At 45.1% G+C, this 23,780-nt stretch overlaps 1 protein-coding gene across 1 annotated transcript in view; it reads left to right on the top strand.

Annotated features, from left to right (window-relative positions):
* DAGLA (diacylglycerol lipase alpha) overlaps positions 1–22,099 on the top strand; it is a 44,807-nt gene extending 22,708 nt beyond the window's left edge. Inside the window, exons 9-19 of the mRNA XM_077819866.1 lie at positions 1,161–1,317; positions 1,652–1,735; positions 1,905–1,982; positions 7,475–7,555; positions 10,527–10,669; positions 12,180–12,248; positions 13,416–13,488; positions 15,856–16,052; positions 16,469–16,598; positions 17,770–17,951; positions 21,172–22,099. Coding sequence (XP_077675992.1) covers positions 1,161–1,317; positions 1,652–1,735; positions 1,905–1,982; positions 7,475–7,555; positions 10,527–10,669; positions 12,180–12,248; positions 13,416–13,488; positions 15,856–16,052; positions 16,469–16,598; positions 17,770–17,951; positions 21,172–22,099 — 2,122 coding nt within the window. The remainder of the gene's footprint in view (positions 1–1,160; positions 1,318–1,651; positions 1,736–1,904; positions 1,983–7,474; positions 7,556–10,526; positions 10,670–12,179; positions 12,249–13,415; positions 13,489–15,855; positions 16,053–16,468; positions 16,599–17,769; positions 17,952–21,171) is intronic.
* The last annotated feature ends 1,681 nt before the right edge of the window (positions 22,100–23,780 follow it).

Raw genomic sequence — 23,780 nt, forward strand, 5'->3', positions numbered from 1 at the left:
GCAAGGAGCTGACATTTGGCGTGAATGAGATTTGGCCAGGATCTGTGCTCCTTGCTGTCTGGCATTTATTTCTGACTCCAGGAGTAGCATGGTCACCTCCAGGTAGCAGCACTGCAGTTAAAGTGAGGTAGCACTTTCATTTTAAACATTCTATATTTTCAGTTGCTTGGAACTTTCTCATTATTTTCTTTTTTTGGGGGGGTGAGGGGAGCTACGCTTTTCAGGCATGGTCTCAATCCAGAAGTTGTTTTGATTTTTAGGAACTTTTTTAATAAGAGTCTGTCCACTTTTCAGTCATTTGTGCATGAGGTGTAGGGAAACACATTTTTCAAGTCCTTTTGGTGGTTAGGTTTGGTGGTTAGCCTCCAGAACTGCTTTGTTTTTTACCGACATAGAACTGAATGAGGGATGGCCTCTTTTTCTGTTACAAGACATTTGGGATTGCAGTAACAAAGGTATAGCATCCCTCCAGGCATGCAAAGTTGTGCAGGGTTCAAAGATCCCACAGTCACATTGATTCTTCAAAAAGAACAGGAGTACTTGTGGCACCTTAGAGACTAACCAATTTATTAGAGCATAAGCTTTCGTGGGCTACAGCCCACTTCATTGGATGCACGAAAGCCCACGAAAGCTTATGCTCTAATAAATTGGTTGGTCTCTAAAGTACCACAAGTCCTCCTGTTCTTTTTGCGGATACAGACTAACAGGGCTGTTACTCTGAAACCATTGATTCTTCGATCATTAGTTGCACTGTTGCTCCTCCTGGTGTCCACAAGCAACATTGCACCCCCTCATGATTTTACATGGTGACACTGAAAAAGAGGGTGTGTCTACTCTGGGAAAAACTGAGCATTTTTTGGCATGGGTGCAGTTCCACCGGGAGCACGGGCATTTTTACCGCCATGGCATCTAAACCTACTCAGGTCACAGTTAGGTGGTAAAAATGTCTGTTCCTTCTTGGCTGTGATACAGCTTCATGACACCAGTGCATAAAAAACAATGGCCAGAGACTCGCATGCAGAGTCTCTCAAGCCCACATAGTATCTCCCTCTGTTTTCCCTTCTCGGCTCAGTGCCTCTCCTGCTTGCCCTCCCCTCTTCCCAAAGCCCCACTTCTCCCCACCTTTCCTTTTTCCTCAGAGTAGTTCTTTTTCTCTGCAGATGTTGCTGTCTCTGCCCCTCGCGGCCCCGCTATGCCCCTAGTGTCACCATTGAGGAGGATAACTGCTGTGGCTGCAACGCCATCGCTATCCGTCGCCACTTCCTAGATGAGAATATGACTTCCGTGGACATTGTCTACACCTCCTGTCATGATGCGGTAAGGAGACTCTATGTTACCTGCTGTACTCCGGACATGTTCCCCAGCCACTTCCCCATGAGAGCTATGTGCTCTCTAGCATGGTTGGAAGGCTCTTAAGCCATTCCCCCGACACTGGAGATCCCCCTCCGGACTGACCGCACCATGTGTATACAAGTCTTTACGTTCCTGCTGACCTTGAACAGTCCAGAGGGGAGATCTGTCATGCAGATGGTCTGCTTCCCTCTAGCTGGGAGGGAAAGTGTGTGTGTGTGTGGCGGGGGTGGGGGTGAGGGGGGGGAAATCACAGCTAGGTGGGGCTGAAGGTTTTAACAGGGTAATATATTTTACCCAGGTCTATGAAACTCCTTTCTATGTGGCTGTGGACCATGAGAAGAAGAAGGTGGTCATCAGCATCCGAGGAACTCTGTCTCCAAAGGTATGGATGCTCTGTGATGGGAGTCCCCTGGCGTTCACCCTCACCAGCATGCACCAGCTTATGCTTGGTCCTTGGGAATCTCCTTCGGTACAAGCAGAGAGTTCATTTCACACTCTTGCTGTCTTTCTTTCTCTCAGTCTCTGAACTGTATTGGTTTCTCTCCCTCCAGGATGCCCTGACTGACCTGACAGGGGATGCAGAGCGCCTCCCAGTTGAAGGTCACCATGGAACCTGGCTGGGACACAAGGTACTCAGAAAATGCTGCTTATTTTGGCCTTCTTAATTTTACAGTGTAATCCCAACCCCTGTCCCCCAAAATGTTGTAAGATTCATTAATTATTTGAGAGCCTTGGATTAAAAAACTGGCTGTATCATGGCCAAGTGGCATTATTAAAACCCCCAAAACCTTCTAAGGTCACTGTGCCATTAATCAAAGAAAAGAAAGACACACAATTAATAAAAATACGACTTTAATAAAAGGAATCTGTTAAGGTGGAAAACAAAATCACTGACAGCAAATTCTGATAAGTTCAGTCGAAAGAAAAATAAATTTAGCCCTGACAGAGTGTAACAGTCTCAGTGTTGCAAGGCAGATGGTCACCGACCCACACCAGAGCCTCATCTCTATTGAGAAAACTTACACTGGTGTAACAAAATTGATGCAGCTTGTCTATATTAGAGATCTGGCCTGGTGTAACTAAATCGATCTAGTTAGTCTAGACAACACCTTTGACCCCAGTACAGCAAAGCGCTAAATTTAAAGCATGTGCTTAATTTTAAATACATGAGTATCTTAGTCAAAGGGACTAATTCCATGCTTAACGTTAAGCACATGCTCAAGTCCTTGGCTGGATAGAGGTCTAATATCCTGATCCGGAAGGGAGGCTCAGTGGTTTGAGCATTGGCCTGCTAAACCTAGAGTTGTGAGTTCAATCCTTGAGGGGGCCATTTGGGATCTGTTCTCAATGGTAGCAGATGACAGAACGAGGAGTAATGGCTTCAAGTTGCAGTGGGGGAGGTTTAGATTGGATATTAGGAAAAACTTTTTCACTAAGAGGGTGGTGAAACACTGGAATGCGTTGCCTAGGGAGGTGGTGGAATCTCCTTCCTTGGAAGTTTTTAAGGTCAGGCTTGACAAAGCCCTGGCTGGGATGATTTAACTGGGAATTGGTCCTGCTTCGAGCAGGGGGTTGGACTAGATGACCTTCAGGGGTCCCTTCCAACCCTGATATTCTATGATTCTATGATTCTATGATCTGGGGCAAAAATTGGGGATTGGTCCTGCTTTGAGCAGGGGGTTGGACTAGATGATCTCCTGAGGTCCCTTCTAACCCTGATATTCTGTGATAATGTGAAGACTTGCTCATGCAGGTAGTTCTTATTCACATGCATACTGTAGATGGTGTCACTGGGACTCTTGTGTTTGATTAAGGATTATATCTATGGATAGGCTTTCAGAATGGGGCCATATTGTTGAAACCAAGGTTGCATTCTTGCTCTTGTAAATGTGAATGCTGTGTTTTAAGCTTCCGAAGTAACAAAAATTAATCAGCATAACAAAATAATATTCAGAAATAAATGAAGTAATGTTTTTATCATATAATTGGCATTCAGAAATTTAAAGTCTGTGCTGCTCGTTTCATTTACTAAATATTATGCTTATCAAAAGGAGCTAGCGCTAACATCTCATGCTGTTCAACTAATGCATTTTGTTCAAAATTACGTAGTATAATAATAATTGTAAACAATTTTTATGAAATAAAAAAGATAAAATGTAAATCCAAATGAAAATGACATTAATAAACTGAAAATCTAAGTTACAAGTATCTTATTATCTATTGTGCAAATCTAAAATCCATGTTAGAGATAAAGATTTTCTCTTGACTGATCTTTTTCGAATATTTGCATAAGTATGTCTGATTTTATTACATATTTTATCAGAGCATTTGCTTTTTTCTTTTTGTATTTTTGTTTGGCCTTTGTATTAAAATTTTCTTTGCTATTCTTTGATTAATGGCTTCACAACTTCAGATATAACTAAAAGAAGTTTAGTTTGTTTTTTATTTTATAAAAACAAATTATAATTATAAAATAGTTTTGACTATATTTTTCAGATCTTAGATAACCCCCAGTAATAAATAGCAAAGACATATACAACTGTATTTTAAAATACTGTTATCAGGCCTGCTGATGGGAGGTGGAGGGGGCGATTTAAAAGGGCCCAGGGGCTCCCAGCTCGTGCCACAGTAGCAGTGGTGGCATCTGGGAATGGGCCGCAGGGCTCCTAGGCACACAAGACCGCTCCGGGTCCTGCAGGCCAGTGTGATTGGCCAGCAGGGCAGTCCTGGAAGTGACGGATTTGTCACTTCCGCCCTGGGCCCCACCCCCTCAGGGAAGGCCCTGGGCCTGGGGCCCAGAATTTCTGTTGGCGGTCCTGACTGTTATTAATATGAATTACTAGATAATTAAAAGCTATTGGCTCCCAAGAAAGACTAAATAAGATAATATTTTGTATGTCTCTTGATACATTTTTAATATATTGTATAAAAATCAGAAGTTAATGTGAAAATAAATGAAGTGCTTCACTCATACTCACATGTATCTTTGACAAAAGTATATGGCAGTATTGGGACTTACCATAAGTTGTTTTGTTTTCTTGTGTTGATTACTTTTTCACACATACACAAGTAACAGGAATAACCCACCTCCGTTTGCTGAGCCAGTTCATTGTTCTGTTTCATGTACAGTTTATCATGTGATCTACAATTGGAAACTCTTGACAGGTTTGTACTGACCTCACCACCGATTCATTACAACTACAATAGGAAGGGAGTGGTTGAGTCACATCTGTTGTCATAGTTTCATTAGTTAAGAATGACCTGTGCTATTGCTGGGGCCTTGACTATATCTATATTCAAGGTTGGCCGGTTATCATTGCAAAAGTAGTGTAAAATCACAAGTCTGTGGGGAAAATAATTTTAAAAAAAGTCATAGGGTTACATTATATTGAGCAAAATGCCCTTAAAACTCAATCTAGTTGTAGTCATATTGATCCCAGGATATTAGACAAGATGGTGAGGTATACCTTTTATTGGACCAACTTCTGCTGGTGATAGAGACAAGCTTTCGAACCATAGAAGAGCTCTGTGTGGCTCGAAAGCTTGTCTCTCTCACCAACAGAAGTTGGTCCAATAAAAGATATTACGTCACCCATCTTGTCTTCTTAAAACTTAGGTTATTCTTTCATGGTCCAGTGCAATGAACATATCTAGAGCCAAATAGCTAAAGAAGAAACAAAATAATAAGGTAACAGAGGAATCTTTCCTGGTAGCAAGCTAGCCAGGGTGACAGACAGGGACCATGACTTGTAACAAAAAGCCTTAAAAGTTATGGCTATGACAAATATCATGCTCTTTTAACTATAACAGCTAGATACAACAGTTCCTAATAACAATTAATAACAACTTCTCTTCTTCCAGTAGAGCCTATATATGGATTTTCAGAAAGATTTACCTCTGTGGAAAATGTGAAGGGGTTTTGAGCTAGAGGGATCCAAAGTAATATTAGACTCCCCAGATTTCAAAAAGGAGTCATTTTTAACTCCTTAGAACTACAGAACAGTACAAAGTATTTTCTTGTAACTCCCCAAATTCTCCTTTCTGCCCCCTACCAGTGATGTGCCAGTTTTTAAATTAGGCCCCGTTTTTTATTCCTTCATAATTTACAGAATGATATCCCAGTTTAACAAGAAAACTAAATGCAGCTCTAACGATAATGATGAAGCTATGACTATGGTTCCATAATAGTAAAATGACTGTGTGTATTAGACTATCAGTATCAAGAATATATCTATAAGGCTGACTAATTCAACCCAGTAGTAACATATCATCATGGATTCAGGTCAGGATTTTCAAAAATAGGAGCCTAAAATCCATGTTAGTTATCTAAATAAGTGACCTGATTTTCAGACGTTCCCATTGAAGTTAAAGATGAACAGGGACTGTTCTTGAATGAGGTTGAAGTTGAAGAACTGTCAGAAGGCCTGGAACAGAGACTTAAATGATCCTGATAGCAACTTTTTGGTGATATTAGCATCACAGATGTCTCATTTGTAGGTTTACAAACTCATAAGTGTTCTGCTCTTCCCTTTCATTACCAATTTCATTCAGTTCAGTGGTACATTTGATCTTGAAGAATTTGAAGAAACCCAAGTTGCTGCACATTTTTGCAATGTGCATGGATCCCTTATATCTTAATGGACAACACTTGACAATGTTCACTTTTTACTTTAGAGCTGTTTTAGTTATTTCAGGCCATCCAGGCCCTTGTTTCCTATCATATTGTTCACCTTTAGGCAGATTGAGTCAGGTGATTCATTGTAATAGGGTCCTCTGGGGGCAGAGGGGCCTAGCGGTAAGTATCGGCTCGTTGCGGGGGCAGTGATAGGGGAGTCTGGGCCTGCCCAATCCACTGGGCTCCCAGGGTCCTAGGAAGGTTAGCAGTGTTTGGCATCCAGCAGGGGGCCCTCTGAGCTACCTTCCCTGGGTCACTTCCTACCACTGCTTCTGGTCTCAGATAAGAAAAAAGAAGGAAACCAAAACCTGCTGGCCCTGGCTGGGCTCTGCATATGGTCTTGTCTCCTCTAGGAGGCTTCTCCAGCTCCTTTTGACTTTCTGGGTAGGTCTGCACTCCTTCCCAGCCTCTCCCTTCTGAGCTGGGTTGCTCCCTTTTTAACCTGTGTCTCCATACTCTTGGGTTGGAGTGGCAGGGATAGCTGGGCCCAGGAACTCCTTTAACCCCTTCCGTCCCAGTGTGGGGTTTGTATACCCCATCACATTCATACGTTGGTGTTAGCTGATCACTAAACACTAATCATCTCTTGCAGTGTGGATCAGCAGCCTCCATATTTACTATGGATAGAATGAGAAACAGCCATGTGCTGAATTCAACACTGTGTAGACTGAAGGCAGACAAATAAGATGAGCTGGCCAGCTTTCTATAGAACTGTGTTATCAGTTCCCCAGCCACCTTCCAGAAGTTTCTAGATTCTACCTAACTAAAGTCCCCCAAATAGTTTACAACTACAAATCCACTCTGATGTGTTCAGTATCCGTTCACCAGTGGACCCATTCCTCTTCCCATCTGGGCTTCTAGACCGTTTTCTCACTCTCTGTTGCTAGTAAGCATAACAAGAACCTTGATGTTCTCATTATTTTCCTGTTAACTTGTTAGAATAGTTAACATTTTTTATTTACAGATTGAAATTAAGAGGAACATGGTTAAGGTGCTAGCACTCAGGAGATCCGGGTTCAATTCGCTGCTCTGCCAGAGACTTCCTGTGTGACCGTAAATACCAAAGATAGATGGCCTAATGTTCCAAGTGTCAGAAAGCTTTCAAAGACATGTTGGTTTCATACTTTGGAATGACAGTGGGCCCTAGTCCTGACTGGAGCCTCTGGGTGCTACCATAATATAAATATTTATTACTTCTGCTACTGTATAGCAGTTCACAACCATGCTAACTAGACACATACTTGCTGATACCCCAATTAATTCCTCTCCAAATGAAGTGAAAGGCTGAGGCAGTACTTTCCCCCATCACGCCTTGGGTGCAGTCCAGAGCCTTAGCTGGAAAGCTCACTAGGTCCTTGCAGTAATTTGCTAGCCTCTGTGTGTTGAGACTGTGCTGATATGCTAATGATCACATTTTGGTCTATGCTCCTTGGTGTCTGCCCTCAGGGAATGGTGTTGTCTGCTGAGTACATCAAGAAGAAATTGGAGCAGGAGATGGTGCTTTCTCAAGCCTTTGGACGTGACTTGGTGAGTCCTTGCTCTCTTGTGCCCCATGCAGAGTGTTTAAGAGATAGGATTCTCCTGTGCCACTGATATTGTCCCTCCATCCACACTTCCCTGAACCATCTGTAGTAGAATTGGTCCCAGGCACTCAAAGCTTTCTTCTGATTCCTGCTGATCCTAGCCATCAGAGCACCAACTTGTTACCCATTACTCCAATGTCCTTGTTCCTCCATGCTCCCTGTTTTGAAGGGTTCTCCACACCAGTACTGCATAGCTCCAGAGCTAGTTTTCAAGGCAAGGCTAAAAACAGGAAGTCATCCCATAGTGACACTGAGCAGAGAAACATATCAATAAGACTAAAATTTCATGCCCATGGAATCCATTAGTTTAGAGAAAGACGACTGGGGAGCAGTGCCCACTAGCATTCATCTGGACAGCTCAGATATATTTTTTTGCATGAGCTGATCTTCCTGTACCATGAAGAAAACCAGACCACAACTCCAGAATGCTGCCCTCCAAAGTGAATGTAAATTATACCACACTGACAGACTGATTAACTCTTAGCTAAGGGAGGGCTTCTCTGGACTGTCAGGTTCCTTGCCATGAGAAGATTTCCCTGTTCTCGTGCCCAAAGAAGGCCTTGGTCTGAAGACGGACTATTGGGATGTAGCAAGGAATCTAGAAACGAAAAAGGAGAGGAAGAAGGAAAAGAGGGATCAAGGAAGGATGGCAGACTGCAGGACTCGATAGCCAAATACCCCAATGAGATTTCCACCTTGTAATGTGTGGTAAACTTATGGAGGGATGCATGGGTCACTACTCTGATGATTTCTTAATATGATGCTCTATTCCTTTCGCCGTAGAAAGTGGAAATTGGCCTTATTAAGTGAGTTCTTACTCATGAGAGGGAAATTTTCCTGCTGTCCCATAGATCTCAATAATTGCTGCCCAGACTTGCAAGAATATAGTGGTGTTAGAAGCTCTGATACCTTAATTCTCTCCTGCACATTGTACACACAAATCTTGTTTTTGTTCCTGTCTAAATAATACTTGCTCATCCATCTCACATCAAGACAATTTAATTTGATTTCCTTTTGGTAAGATTGTTTTAAATATGATGGGTCCAATCTTCAGCAGGTGTAATTTGGTGTCGCTCGGTAGGATCTGGCCCAGGAAAAGTTAAGGAGATGTCTCCATTAACGTGCTACAGGGAAGCAACTTTGTGAAATAGTCAAGTGCTGTCTGAAGGACAACTTTACCAGAAAGAAGCTGAAGAAATGGTTCCTTGATGGACAAAGCATTTGTTTCACTTATTCTCCTAATAGACGCGCTGGCCATTTAAGAATGCTACTTTAAACTGATAAGAAAAACAAAAACAGTATTGTAGAGATTGTTTCTAATGGTTCCATTTTGTGTCCTAGTACCAGATTTGATTTCCCATCTTAACTGGAGGGAAAGGTTTGATCCCTGACTTGGTAAACTTGGAGTACTGAGGATGTGATGGTAGACCTTCCTTTCCTCTAGAAAGCCTAGGAGCCCCTAGTGCTGCTGTTGGTCATGCAGAGAACTGAGACTCAGAGCTTTAATAAAGCCAACATAGCTTTTTATTGGTAAGCTTTATGATTCAGGCCATGCCTAGAGCTTCAACTTCTGAATATACACCCAATGCAATAGTAAAGGTCAGAAGTGGATTTTTTTTTATTACAAGAGTAAGTCTGCCAGGTATTGAGAATATCTGAACTCCAGAAGATGCAGCCATCCAAGTTCCAAGCACTAGTTTGAATTTCTCAGTTTTTGGCATCTGATTGGACCTTTAGTGGGAGATAAAATTCAAGGGAACAAACTGACATTTCTAGGAGCTAGGAAAATTAAGGACTGTGGGGCCAGATCTTGGTGTTTTCAGGAGTACTCTGGCTACATGAGCAAGGAGTGGGAAAGGAAAAAATGCCCACATTAGGGGATCAGACTGCTGAACTGAGAATACATCAATTTTTCCATGCCTTCCTCTACCAGTGACTGCAACAAGAAAAGTCCAACAAGGCAAACAAATTGATCTGTGGAGTTCTCCATTCTGAAGATGAACTGATGGAGGTTGTCTATTCATTTTCCATTCTCCATGGGCACAGAGTCTGTTGGCCTGAATGTTGTGTTTGCTTTGTATTTAGGTGGCCAAAACCAGCAGCTTCCACTTTTTCACCAGTATAAAATGCGTAGTGTCTCTCTTCTTGGAGGAGAGATTGAAATTCCTCCTGGCCATTTATGTAAGCTACTTTTACATAATTGTCACTCTGAACCTAGACAAGGTCAAGAGGGGAACTAGACATTTCATGGCCTTCCTGATCACCCTCAATTCCAGCAAATTTATATTCATCCTCCTTTCCAGAGTAGACCATTTTCCCTGACAAGTGTGCCACCCATTGGGAGCAGCCCAGTCTGTTAGATATGCATCTGTGGTTATTCTTGCCACACATATCTCTAAGGTTTCCCTCTGAAAAGGTTTCTGGCACTTGTCCCCCTTGTCTTGAAAATTATTCAAGTTGCCTCTGTGAATGGTAGTGGATGTGGTTACCCACATTCTATCTCCAGGCTGATGGATTCCCTGCTATGAGGAGACAAATTCATAGGTAGTAACAAAACTGTCCTACTCCCATCCATCAGATGGGGCATAGTTGGGGCCCTGCAAAGTTATGGATGTGACTCCTAGGATTGAGGGAATTCCACTTTCACTTCAGAAGAAGGGTCCTTCTGGGGCAGGGATGGGATTTGCTTGCTAGAACTGTCCATTGTGTAGCCTAGACTAAGGCAGCATGGAATCTGAATTCCACTACCACTCCAGAAGGTGTCATCCTACCAGGCCATAATTAATTTCCATTGGTGGAAGGAGAGAAGATCTGGAGCACTAGTGCATGGGAGAGTCAGCTTTTGCTAAGCCATGGGAGCATTGTAGGAAGGTGCCCAAATTCTTCCAGTATCTCAGCTGGTCTTTGTTTTGCAGGGCAGAGGAACAAAACACTATGGGCTGATTGTGGTGGGCCATTCCCTAGGGGCAGGAACAGCTGCCATTCTGTCCTTCCTGCTGCGTCCGCAGTACCCATCGCTGAAGTGCTATGCCTATTCTCCCCCAGGAGGGCTGCTGAGGTATGTGTTGGAAGATGAGACCTGACTGGGGGGTTGCAGCTGATCATTATTGTGTATTATTTGTACTATGATAGCACACCAAGGCCCCATTATGCTTGGTGCTGTACTGAAAAATAGCAAGAGACAGTCCCTGCCCTAAAGAACTTACAGCCATGGGGGGCGATCTACTATAGAAGCTGATGTTGCTGTTGGTTGTGTCCAACAGGCCTGGTTCTATCTGTCTTGGTTTTGGATCTTGATTATGATGCCAGGTGGACAGCTGCCCCAGACACTCACTAAATCTGTGAAGTCACATGGCACAGGAGTCCCCTGGATAATACTGTAGCTTCACCCTGTTTACAGTAGCAAGCACAAGTCACAGTCAAGAGGCTGGCAGCCCAGACAATGTTTCCCTTCCCACATCCTTCACTGTATATTATGTGATTCAGGGCGCTGTGCTCCTCTGTCCATTGCAGATAGATTTACAGCAGGTGACTCATATAGTAATTTAAAAAAAAATCACCCGTCTTGACCAACATAGAAAGGGGTGTGGTCCCTTGAGCAGTCACGACTGTCACTGCAGGAGGTATTTACGGCAGCTGCAGAGACTCGTCCATCACGTTAGTCCTGGGTCTCTGTAGCACCCGGGGGGGTTCCCATTAGGGTAATCACTCTGGGCATTATCCTTCAGGTCCGTTACCATGATAGGAGTTGCCACAGTATCTGTTGGACAGAGAGTCCTCTGCAGTGACTGTCAAAGGAATTATTCCCCAGGACGGTCACTGAGGGAACTCTGTAGCTTATCTATTTGGATTTCCCCTGGCAGAAATCCATTAGGCTGTGGTGGACACAACCATGGCTAGAGTGTGCTGTTAAACCTCAGACTATCCAATAGCTCTAGAGGGTGCCCTCACTTATCATATTTCTGATCTTCATTGCACTCTAACACAGTTTGCAGTGTTGTCTGTAGACTCTGTCATTTTACTTCTGTCAGTAGTGTTGGCCTCTAGCTATTGTGAATCTATCCACGATTCAGAGAGAGGCCAACGAAGATGTAAATCTCAATAATGAACAGCGATCTGGGAGCCTTGGCTCACTTACCTTGGGCCAGCGGGAGTGGTGTGGTGCAGAAAGTGATGTTCCTAATCCCACGAGCACCATGTAATGTCAGTCTCAGAAGGGCATGGGATGTTCTGTCCTTCCTACCTCTCTCAAGTGTCCTGGCCATCTGAAGACTTTGGGACATTCAATTTGAGGCACAATATTTGAGTACTTCCTTTCCCAAATGTATGCTAGGGCTATTAGTACCTGGGGCATAAGGAATGGATTTCAAGCCTTGCATCTGTGGAGCAAGGTGGAAACCCCAGATGCCGTGAGGAACAGAAATTGTGGCCTGCACAACACCACAATTCCCCAAATCCAGCCTCTTGGAAATCAGACCCTTCAGAGGCCAAGAGCAATTTGGCCACGGAGTCCTGGTCTTTGCTAGTGAAATCCTACTTGTTCTTCTTGGATCCTATTTCTCTTCCAGTGAGGATGCCATGGAGTACTCAAAAGAGTTTGTGACTGCTGTCGTGCTTGGCAAAGATCTAGTTCCCAGGCAAGTTGAAAAATCTCTGAATTCCTCACTTTAGTGTCCACTTGTTCTATACCAAAGGCACCCGTTTCCTGTCTGAACCCCCCCACATCATATCTATCTCCAGTTTCCTCATTTACCTGTCCTCATGTGCTTCTTACTTGTCCCTCTTTTCCTAGTTACCTGTATTGCTGTATCTTTTACCTGGACACTTTTATTGGTGTATCACACACCTGTGTATTGGCATATCCCTCCCCTCTCTCTCAGTTGCCTGTATGAGTAAAAAGGTGAATATCCTGACTTCACAATTATGTTCATTGTTACATCTGATATATCTGTGCCATCGTGATGGTATCTGTATTGTCATCCCACACCTGTGTACTGTCTCCCTGGGTCCATGTGCTCTGTCATCTCACACCTGTGTACCCTCTCCCTGGTTACCTAGAGTTGGACATCTCACACCTTTTTATCATCACCTTGGAGACGTGTGGCCTAATGGCTGGGGCTTTGGACCAGGAGACCCGGGTTCTATTTCCAGCTCCACCATCAATTCATGGTGTGACATTGGACAAGTCATGTCATTTCACTCTGTGTCTCCCCATCTTTGAAATGGGGATTATGATACTGACCCACTTCTGTAAAGTGCTTTAAGATCTCTGGAGGAAAAGCACCCTGAAGTACTGAGTATTATTATTGGTAATCTGTATGATGACATCTCTCATCTGTCCATTGTCTCCCTGATGATCTGTATAGTGGTGTCTTACACTGCTGTACCATCTCCTTGGCTTACCTGTTTTGCAGTCTCTTATATCTCTGAACCATTTTCCTGGTTCCTCATATTGTGATGTCACACCAGGTACTATCTACCTGTCTCATGCCATCTCACACCTCAGTATCCATCTCCTTGGTTATCTGTATTGTCATGTCTCATACCTATACACTATCTTATCAATTTATCTGTGGCTTCTTACACCTCATTATCTATATTGTGTAATCTCACACCTCTGTGATGTTTCTTGGGTCATCTGTATCGTGGCATCTCCCAAATCTTTGTAGCATCTCTTGTATTGTGGTATCTCACTTTTCTGTTCTGTCATTCCCACCTCTCCTTGGTACCTGTGTTGTGATGCTTACTTCTCGGTAGTCACCTGTGCAGTTGTAGCTAACACCCTTTCTCTCTCTCTCTTCCAGGATTGGTCTCTCACAGCTAGAGGGATTTCGCCGGCAGCTTCTTGATGTTCTCCAGAGAAGTAACAAACCAAAGGTAAGAAGATTCAAATCCACCTGGAATGAAAAGCCGTGACAATTGTTCTCATGGAAACACCAGACCGAACAAATAGGTGGTGTCCTGAGCTGAGCCTGTTTAAGATCTCACACTCCAATTCTAGCTCTTCCTGGCCTTTAGTGAGCAATAGCCAGTAATGGACTAAGTAATGGAGCAGGTGTGGAGTTTTCTACCCATGACTCCATGGTCTCTGTCTGGTTGTGCAGTTTTGGGTTAAGTGGATTATGTTAACACTTTGGAGATGGAGGATTTATATGTATATTATGTCGTAAAGATTCATTTCCAGCAGACTGAGAAATGCCAGCATTCTAAAGCAGTGGTGTCCAACCTTATTATCACATAAACCTAAGCACAACCTTATGTGGGCCAAACAGATTCAACCTGTTTTAATAAGATTTAAAGTCACCCGTACTGAGTTATATTTTAAGTTCAGCTTGTTTCATATGTATTTAGATAGGTTGTTTCTATGTACAGTATTGTCTATTTACACACTTGTGTAAACTAAAATGAGGTAAACAACAATAATGAATTGGCTGTTAATATATATTATGTTGAAGCAGGCTGTGGGCCGTCGGAAATGCTCTGGTGGGCTGTAGGTTGGGCACCCCTGATCTAAGGGATAACAGAAGCCTTATTAACACTGGTAGCAGTTTTAATATCAAGGATTTTAAAGGTGACCTGCAAATGGGGGCAAAGGACTCTGTGTCTTTTTGTGTGGTTGTGTAGCGTGACATGCTTGAAAAGGGTTTTTTTTTGTCGGTTTGTGGTGTTTGTTCTCTGCTTGTTTTTCACATTGAAAATTCAGCTCTTGTCTATGCTGCTTGTCTTGCAGTATTCTGTGGGTATGTGAAACTGTTGGGATTATAATCTCACAAGGACCAGGAAACTGAAACCTGGTTAACTGAGAGGGGAAGTGGTTTTCATGCAGATTCTTTAGAACTTTGTTTTCTTTCTTTTGTTGCTAATGTCTACTTAACTCAAATGCCTAATAAATAGGTATGAGAAAATATCTCTTTGTAAAAGATTCACCATACCTGGCCCTCCAATGCAGGGCTGATAACACTTCCACGCCATGTCTCTGGCTCCTCTAAGGAAACCTTCAGCAAAAACAGGGAAGACAAGACTTAGCTATTTCTAAGGTAAAAACAAGCAGGAAAAAAAACTTGGGGAGTGGGGAGACCTTTTAACTTTCCTTTGTTTTCTGATTAAGCAAATAAGGGCACAAGCTCGATTTTGTTGTTTTGGGACACTTTTAAAGTGTTATGTTTCAGAGTAGCAGCCGTGTTAGTCTGTATCCGGAAAAAGAAAAGGAGGACTTGTGGCACCTTAGAGACTAACAAATTTATTTGAGCATAAGCTTTCGTGAGCTACAGCTCACTTCATCGGATGCATGCAGTGGAAAATACAGTGGGGAGATTTAATAAAATAAAGGGGACATCATCAGAGGGCCTAATCACGTCGGCCACACTATCAGAGGCTCATTCACCTGTGCATCTACCGATGTGATATATGCCATCATGTGCCAGCAATGCCCCTCTGCCATGTACATTGGCCAAACTGGACAGTCTCTACATAAAAGAATAAATGGACACAAATCAGACGTCAAGAATTATAACATTCAAAAACCAGTCGGAGAACACTTCAATCTCTTTGATCACTAGATTACAGACCTAAAAGTGGCAATTCTTCAACAAAAAAACTTCAAAACCAGACTCCAACAAGAGACTGCTGAATTGGAATTAATTTGCAAACTGGATACAATTAATTTAGGCTTGAATAAAGACTGGGAGTGGATGTGTCATTACACAAAGTAAAACTATTTCCCCTTGTTTATTTCCCCCCCCCCCCACTGTTCCTCACACTTTCTTGTCAACTGCTGGAAATGGCCCACCTTGATTATCACTACAAAAGTTTCCCCCTCCTGCCACCCTCCCCCCCCCCCCCCGCTCTCTTGCTGGTAATAGCTCACCTTACCTGATCACTCTTGTTACAGTGTGTATGGTAACACCCATTGTTTCATGTTCTCTGTGTATATAAAATCTCCCCACTTTATTTTCCACTGCATGCATCCGATGAAGTGAGCTGTAGCTCACGAAAGCTTATGCTCAAATAAGTTTGCTAGTCTCTAAGGTGCCACAAGTACTCCTTTTCTTTTTAAGGTGTTATGTATCCTGTTTAACCAAACCCAGCAACCGTCTAATGTGAAGTGACCCTAGGAATATGACACTGTGTGCCCCCTTCTCCCCTGGCTTTTTATCCTATTCTCATCGCCACGCTGTTCCTTTCTGTATTTTGGCATCACGATCCGTTGCATCACCTCCTCCTCCTTTTTCTCTTCTTGGACAGTGGCGAATTATTGTGGGGGCCACAAAGTGTATACCCAAGTCAGAGCTCCCGGAAGAGACTGAAGGGAATTCAGTGACCAGTAGCCGTCTCTGGACTCACCCCAGTGACCTAACCATTGCCCTGTCTGCCAGTACGCCACTCTATCCACCTGGCCGCATCATCCATGTGGTGCACAATCACCCTGCCGAGCAGTGCTGGTAAGTACAGCTGGAGCTGCAGCCATGCTGCAAGCCAGCCCAGGGTGCAGGGGCACGCTTCAGTTTTGGAAAGGGACCCAACAGGATAGCCTTCAGGAAAGCCACGGCAGCTTGCTTTGTCTGTAAGTGAGAGTTATTTAGCACCATCCTGTGATGGTTGTGTCTGTCCTGGGGAGGAGATAGAAGGAGGGGAGATCTTGCATCACGATTGGTTAGTGTTGGTCCTGGGAGCAGTGGCAGCAGTATATGTAACTCGGCGTCTCTTCTCTTTTACTTCCCCCCTCCCATTCTCCTGTTCTCTGTCTCTGACCCCCACTGTCTCCTTCTCACATTCTTCCTTCTTCCTCCTCTCTGACTCACATGCTCTCCCATGTCTCCACCTCTCCCTCTCTTTTGATCCCTGACTTCTATTCCAGTTGCTGTGAACAGGAGGATCCCACTTACTTTGCAATTTGGGGCGACAATAAAGCGTTTAATGAAGTCATCATCTCCCCAGCAATGCTGCATGAACACCTCCCTTATGTGGTCATGGAGGGGCTCAACAAGGTAATGCAGGGGGAGACTCAGCACGGCAATATAGCTTCTGAGTCCCAGACCCTGGGAGTGGCAGGAGATGGGGAGGTTCAACGAGGGTGTAAGCTGGTGGAGTCCCCACTCGGCTGCTGCAAACCAAAGCTACGCACTTGTTGGAGAGTCGAAAAGTCATGTGCTGGCACCTGGTTTTATTAATTCTTATACATAGTAGTGTATTCCAGTAATGCTTAGAGGCTCCAGCCAAGATTGGTGCCCATTGTACTAGGCATTGTACATACACATAGTAAGAGCCAGTCCCTGCTCTAGAGAACTTACAGTCTAAATGGACAAGATGGTCAAAGAGCGGGAGGGGAAACTGAGGCACAGAGTGGGCAAGTCTGGCCCAGCATCACATAGCTCATTCATTGCAGAGCTGGAAATAGAACTTGGGTCTTCTGAGTCCCAATTAAGTGCCCTGTCCACTTGACCATGCTGCATTTCTAAAACAGCACAGTGTGAACCCCAGCCACAGCTGTCTCCTTAGTCTTGTCTGCTCCTTGGTTCCTTCAGAACCTGCCCATCCCACACCCTGCTTCTCTCTGGCAAAGGACTGCTTCTGTATTCAAAGTTAATCTAATAAGCCACAACTTCCCCAGTGGGGCAGCAGCGAATAACCTGGAGGTCCCTGAGTTGTCCAGCACCTGCCAACATGCTGGAGCCTCTGCAGAATCTTTCCAATATTAGGTATGTGCATGTCACACAGCAGGATGTGTCTCAAGTCGTTGGGCTTGATTTTACAACCCTTATTTAAGTCAATGGGACTGCTCATCTGAGTGCCTACTAGCACACATGGGTAAGGTCTGTAGAATGGTACAAATACAGGTCCTAGTCATGAGGCAGTGGCACGTAGCTTTACCCAGGTCTCCTAGGCCCTGCTAATTGTGGGGCTACTACAGGCAGGGTCCCTAGTTGCTTTCCCCTTGCTGGGTTCCAGCGGTACATACTGACAGTGTGGCTTTAGTGTCAATATTTGTATAATATCAGTGTGTGTGATCCTAGGTATGATCCTTGCCTTTGAGATCCCTCTAGGCTTGCAAAGGCTGCTGATAAGAAGCAAATCAGGGGATAAGTATGCTTGTCTGGGTGAAGTTCAGAGGTCAGAACAGAAATGGTCACTGAGCAAAGCTGATCTTATTTTGACTAGGTCCTGGAGAATTACAACAAGGGCAAAACTGCCTTGCTTTCTGCGGCCAAAGTGATGGTGAGTCCAACAGAAGTGGATCTCAACCCGGAATTGATCTTCCAGAATCAGCCCCTGCCCAGCGGACCCTCATTACAGATCGGGATTGGAGCCATAACAGTGGACAGAAGGAACAGCAGCGTCAAGTAAGGATGTGCCTTTAATTTCCTTGAAAGCTTTACCCAAGGCCTATGGAGGGGTTGTTGCCTCCCACAGGATCCCTGATCACTGTGAAGCTGTCCTGCAGTGGCTCAAGAGCATGAGACCAACCCCTGTATAGATTGTTAAGGAGCAGGGCACAAACCCCAAATTGGTTGTGAGTTCTGTACTTAAATTTCAGCAAGCTATTATCAAGTGTGAACTCCCCAAGCACTACATCAGCCTTAACATGGAGTCACAGACAGTCCCCTTGCGAACTCAGATCTATTTTGGCACCAAGGTAAGCTTACCTTCAATAGATGGTTCCTCCCACCAAAGATCCCAGTAATATTCAGGTTATTCCCAATCCCAAAGGACCAGTCACTTACCCCAGGTCAGTTGCATCTTAGATCTCATGCCAAAGACAACACTTGTAGCCAGTCCTATAATAAACTATCTAAAGATGTATTAACTAAGAAAAGGAAATAAGAGAGTTATTTACAAAGGTTAAAGGAGCTAAACACATACACACACAAATGAGTTACAGTGCTAAATTTCAAAAGGTAATAAAAGCTTCTATAATAAGCAAGCTCTCTATGTCCTTTAGGGCTAACACAGACCAGGCACTGTGGATCTTTTGCTTATGCTTAGTCTTCCTTGCCGCTCAGAGTCCAAGCAGCATAAAAGATACTGTTTCTCCTTGTTTGGGCCTTTTATTCCTTCCCCACTTCTGCTTCGAGTTGCATGTTCAACTGTTGGGAGGAATTGTCTTCTCTTCCTGAGCAGGGCCAGGGGTGGATGGGCGGAAGCAACGAACAAAATCTTTCATCCTCTGATGTTCCACAATGGTTTGTCTGGTGTTGGTGGACCTTCTTTTGTTGGGCAGGAGCTAACATCTCCTATGGCAAAGTAGTATTTCACTTTCATTAATTCCTCTCTCCTGTCTGGTAATTTGCAGTTACAGAGCAAATACTTTTACAGTTATAGAGCAAGCACTTAAATATTAACTTATAACATGGGATACAGATTATATCAGTTTTCAGAGTAGCAGCCGTGTTAGTCTGTATTATCAGTGAGATTAATGCATGCATCAGTTTACAAACATTTCATAAAGTCTAAACACTAAGCACACTTATATACTCTAATACCTACGTTAATGATACCAACACACATGAGCCAGATTGGTTTCCAGTTCTGTATTTGTCAGTGTTCAGTTGAGACCTAAGGTCTTGGCATGAGCTGCCACCTGTACTGCCAGCATCACAAGCACCCTTTGAAAATTGTGACTGGCCCATGCTTGAAGTGTAGATTCAGTGGTTGCTCAAGTGCTCTAGGAAAAAGAAGAACATATCATGCTAAAAGTCTATTGATACAGCAAAATGAAACCCAATGGTGAAAGGACATTGAAACTTTCCCTCTTACTCCAGGACAAAGGGGGGGTTTCCCTTGGGACAAGACTGGGATTCGGTGGTGGGGCAAAGCTTGCATCCCTGCAGAGTAGATTTCTATTTTCCAGTACCCTGTAAATATGATGGTGTTGGTAGTAATAGATGGTATCAATGGTAATAGATACGATCTGAGATGGTCATGGTGAGCAGAATGCTACATTTTGTATAGGTCTTCATGTAAAGTGTATCCCAAAATGTTTTACAGAGTAAATAACGTTATTACAGAAAATTGCAGAGGAAGAGAGAAGTACAGAAGCATGGGCAAGGGGGGAAGGTATGTTCCCAGCTGAGATGTGAAATGGAGAGACTGTAAGGCAGATGAACCCAGAAAGGCTGGCAGGAGCTGCAGAGAAGGCTGTCCTAGTGAGGGAGGCCAGATTAGTGAGGGACAGGGAGCAGGCCAGGGCAGAGAGAGTTGGGAAGGGAGTAGGCAGTGACTGTGAGGCTGCCTGGAGCCAGACCATGGAGAGTTATACAAACAAGGAAGGTAATTTTCAGTCAGAACCAGAAGTGAATGGGGAGCCAGTGGAGTTGTGTAGGGGAAAGGGAAGAAGTGTGGTTGCACTCCTTTTTACATGTGTGAGGGTTGGGGCATATGCACGTGCTGGGGTTGGCAGAGCTGGGACTGGGGAGTTCACAGAACGAGAGTTGCAAGTAGTCAAGGTGAGAGGAGGAGAGGACTTGGATGAAGACTGCAGAAAATATGAAGTTGAGGGAGTGACTTATGGACATGGTTGCGTTGGAGATAGGCCAGTATGCAGACATGATAGATGGAGTAGGAAGACTATAGACAGTTGGAGCAAATGGGGGTGAAGAGACGGAGCTGTGCTTGAAGGGGCCACTTCTACCCCAGAAAAGGACTTCTGTTTCTGAGATTTCAGATAAAGGAAGCTGAGAGGAAGCCGTGCACTTATCTGGCTAAGACAGATAGGGAGGCCGAACATGATGGAGTCATTAAGGGTTTTGAAATCTGCACCCCGGGATAAAACTGAGTAGTATCTGAAGTTAAAGAAAAAGAGGAGATGAGAAGGGAGGAGAAGACTGGAAACAGAGGGATTCTAGGCCCTGAGCAGGAGCCATCACCAGAGACAGAATGAGAGGCTAGGCAGGGGCAGAACCATGACAGTAGAGCAGCCAGAGGAGGGAGCAGTCCTGCCATGAGAGCAGGGGACTGGACTAGATACGACCTCTCAATGTCCTTTCCAGTCCTTGATTCTGTGATTAGTGAAGGCTACAATGAAGCCAAAAAGAGGGAGATAGGAGCAAGCAGAGAGGAGGAAGAGGCTGTTGACTACCCAGAGGAGCAAGACTTCCATGTTCTAGCCAGAGCAGACTCTAGAGTGGAATAATATGAGGCCATTCTTGTTTTGGAGGTGGGTGAAGGGGAGAGGAGGTTACTTTCTCAAGCCTTGTGCTGTGAAAGGGAGGGTCAGAGATAGGGCGGTCCAGGATTGGAGCCTGCTGCTGCTTCACTTTCCATCATTTCCTTCCAGGTGAGAGGCTACTCAGGGAACTAGGTACAGGGTGATGGGTTAAATTTGTGGCAGGCGAGAACTTTAACTGACAGTGTTGGGAGGAGGTGGAGAGTGAGATGCTGATTGCCAAGGTATATGTGACGGTGCTGGGCCCAGAGGTGATGTCTGACATGCACTCAGTAAGCAGAGCTATGTTGGTGCTGAGAGATGGTGTCTGGGACTCCCTCATTTACACAGGAATGAGCTGGTATCAGTCAGGTTTCAGAGTCATGCAGCTGCCTCATGTTTCTGTTGTCTCTTTGCAGGAGCAAGTCCCATTCTGAAATCAGTTTGGAGGGGTTTTACGAGACCAAGCTCCTTTCTCCTGTGCAGAAGGACCCTGTGGAGCTACTGCTTCTGGATACCAAAGAGCGTTTGTCTGTGGAGCTGCAGGACCGTCGTGCTCCTCTCGCTACCATGGAGAGTCTGTCTGACAATGAATCCATCTACAGCTTTGAGTCGAGGCGCTCCTCTGGATTCCGGAGCATCCGCGGTTCACCCAGCCTCCACGTCGTCATGGAGAAGGATGAGACACACTGCTTTTATATAGACCCCATTATCCCCGAGGAGAACCCCTCCCTCAGCTCACGGACAGAGCTGCTTGCTGCCGACAGCCTCTCCAAACACTCCCAGGAGACCCAGCCCCCGGAGGCCCTGCACAACAGTGGTGGCATTACCCCCCAGCGGCGCGGCAGTGAGGAAGGGGCTGGTAGTGAAGGGGACCACGTTTCCTTCGTCCCCGAGGAGGAACTGACCCTCCAGAATGGACGGCTTACTGATGTGCCCAGTCCACAAGTGCTGGAGTTTGCTGAATTTATAGACAGCCTCTTTAACCTGGACAGCAAAACCAGCTCCTTCCAGGACCTCTACTGCATGATGGTATCTGACAGCTCCAGTGACTTTGCTGAGATGCCCAAGTCAGTCAGTGATCAGGAGATCCTGCTGAGAGCACAGTATGAGCCCAACCTAGTCCCCAAGCCCCCTAGGTTGTTTGCTGGCTCAGCAGATCCCTCTTCTGGCATCTCAGTCTCCCCCTCATTCCCTCTGAGTTCCTCTGGAGAGCTTATGGACATCACTCCCACGGGCATGAGCAGCCAGGAATGCCTGGTCACTGACAAAATCCGGACTTCCACTCCAGCTGGTCATGTGACCAGCCCTGCCAAGCAGGAGGACCTCATGATCTCAGCCCTCTAGTGCAGGAGTGGAGGGGTGAGGCTCCAAGAGCCAATCCCATGAGCTGAATACTGGGATAACACTTGGAGGAGCTGGTCATTGGGCAGTTCGGAAGTGGGGGAGACGCCTGAGAATGTTCCTTCTGGGGTGCCTTGCTGGTGGCATCGTGACGTCAGGGGGATGGATTCCGTATGCTGGGTCATATGCTTAAGTTTGGGAGAAGATGTTCTGCCTCTCAAAGCCTGCTACACTAAGAGGGTCTCATCAATGGAGTTAAATGTTTGGTTTCCCTACCTCAGCCTACTGGATTAAATCAGAGGGCAGATTCCCTGCCTCAGGGCATCTGCTGAGGCACAGGGCTCAGATTTCCTGCTCGAGGGAGTCTGCTGGAGACAGGGGGTGAATTCCCTGAGGTGAGAGGACTGGATTATCAGAAGTAAGGGTGTATCACCTCCCGTTGTCATTTAAGTGGTGTCAATAGTGAGCAGATTGCGACTTTGGGCCCAATTGCACTAACACGTCACGTCTGACCCAAGCACCAATTCATCACCCTTTCATGGTGTTTGTTTTTATAAGACACTCTCTCCCGTTTTAAAGCCATTGGATCTGTATTCCCAGGGAATGCAGCCACCCTCTCCCTGACCAGGCGCAGCGAGAATCAGGCTGGCACTGTGTGTTTTCGCTTCCCTGATTACCTCTGAGTTCACTGACTACCAGGCTTCTTCTGAGAAGAAAGGAAATCCATATACTAGAGAGCCGAAGGCCACTGCTGCATCCGTCCTCCACCAGAGGGGTGGGGAAGGTCTCTTGGGTCTCGCCTTCATCACTTCACAGCTCCCTGGAACACTCGGAACTGGTGATGTTCCCACCACAGACTGACAGGATTTTCATCTCAATACCGCATGGATGGATTGGTTTAAACTAGCTTTTGGTATTTAAAAGGCTTGCCAGTGCCAAGCATTATCTGCCAGGTCCCTGTGGTGCCAGGGAGCCTCCTTGGGCCTGTTCCTGGTCGTCAGTCCACCTTCCTCACAGACCAACACTGGTCTCTGCCCTTGGAGTTCAGGGAAAAGATGAACCTTTACCAAGTGTTGAAATCTCATGTATGTTTACAGAGCTGCTAAGCTTTTCAGAAGGTATTCATTACACAAATTGGAAAGCCTTCCTGGAGCAAGAAGAATGTTCTGTTTCCCCTTCCTTGCTGTTCCCTCAGTGTGGGGGCTGAGGGAAGAGTGGAGGGGGCAGGAGGTGCTGTTATTGCAAATCCTTGTTTCAAAGTGGAGGCCCTTTGATCCAAGCCCAAGGGGAAGCTGCATGCCTCCCTCCCCACAGGGGTTCATCCCCTTCACCCTGCTGCACGACAACTCGTTAAAAAGCCCCAATATATTGTCAACAAAAATAGTGACTGAGCAACCAGTCCTGTTGCTCTCAATGCCAGTGCCCAGGGTAGCCTGCTGGCTCTACTGAATGAATGGAAGGGATTTTCCGATGATGGAAGCAGGAGGGAGACTAACTGCCTAGGCAGTTAAACATACTGTGACCTACAAGAGTCCTCTAACTGGAAAAAGACTTCATATCAGAACTCTGCAGAATCAATCCGTGTCTCTGCAGCTCTGCCCTCCTTCACCGGAAAAGAATCTCCTGTTTGAGTCAGCTGTAAAATGCCCCCATCATACCGGAGCCCTTGGCTGTGCAATTCCCA

This window comes from Eretmochelys imbricata, chromosome 6 (genome assembly GCF_965152235.1).
Source record: "Eretmochelys imbricata isolate rEreImb1 chromosome 6, rEreImb1.hap1, whole genome shotgun sequence".
Classification (NCBI taxonomy): Eukaryota; Metazoa; Chordata; order Testudines; family Cheloniidae; genus Eretmochelys; species Eretmochelys imbricata.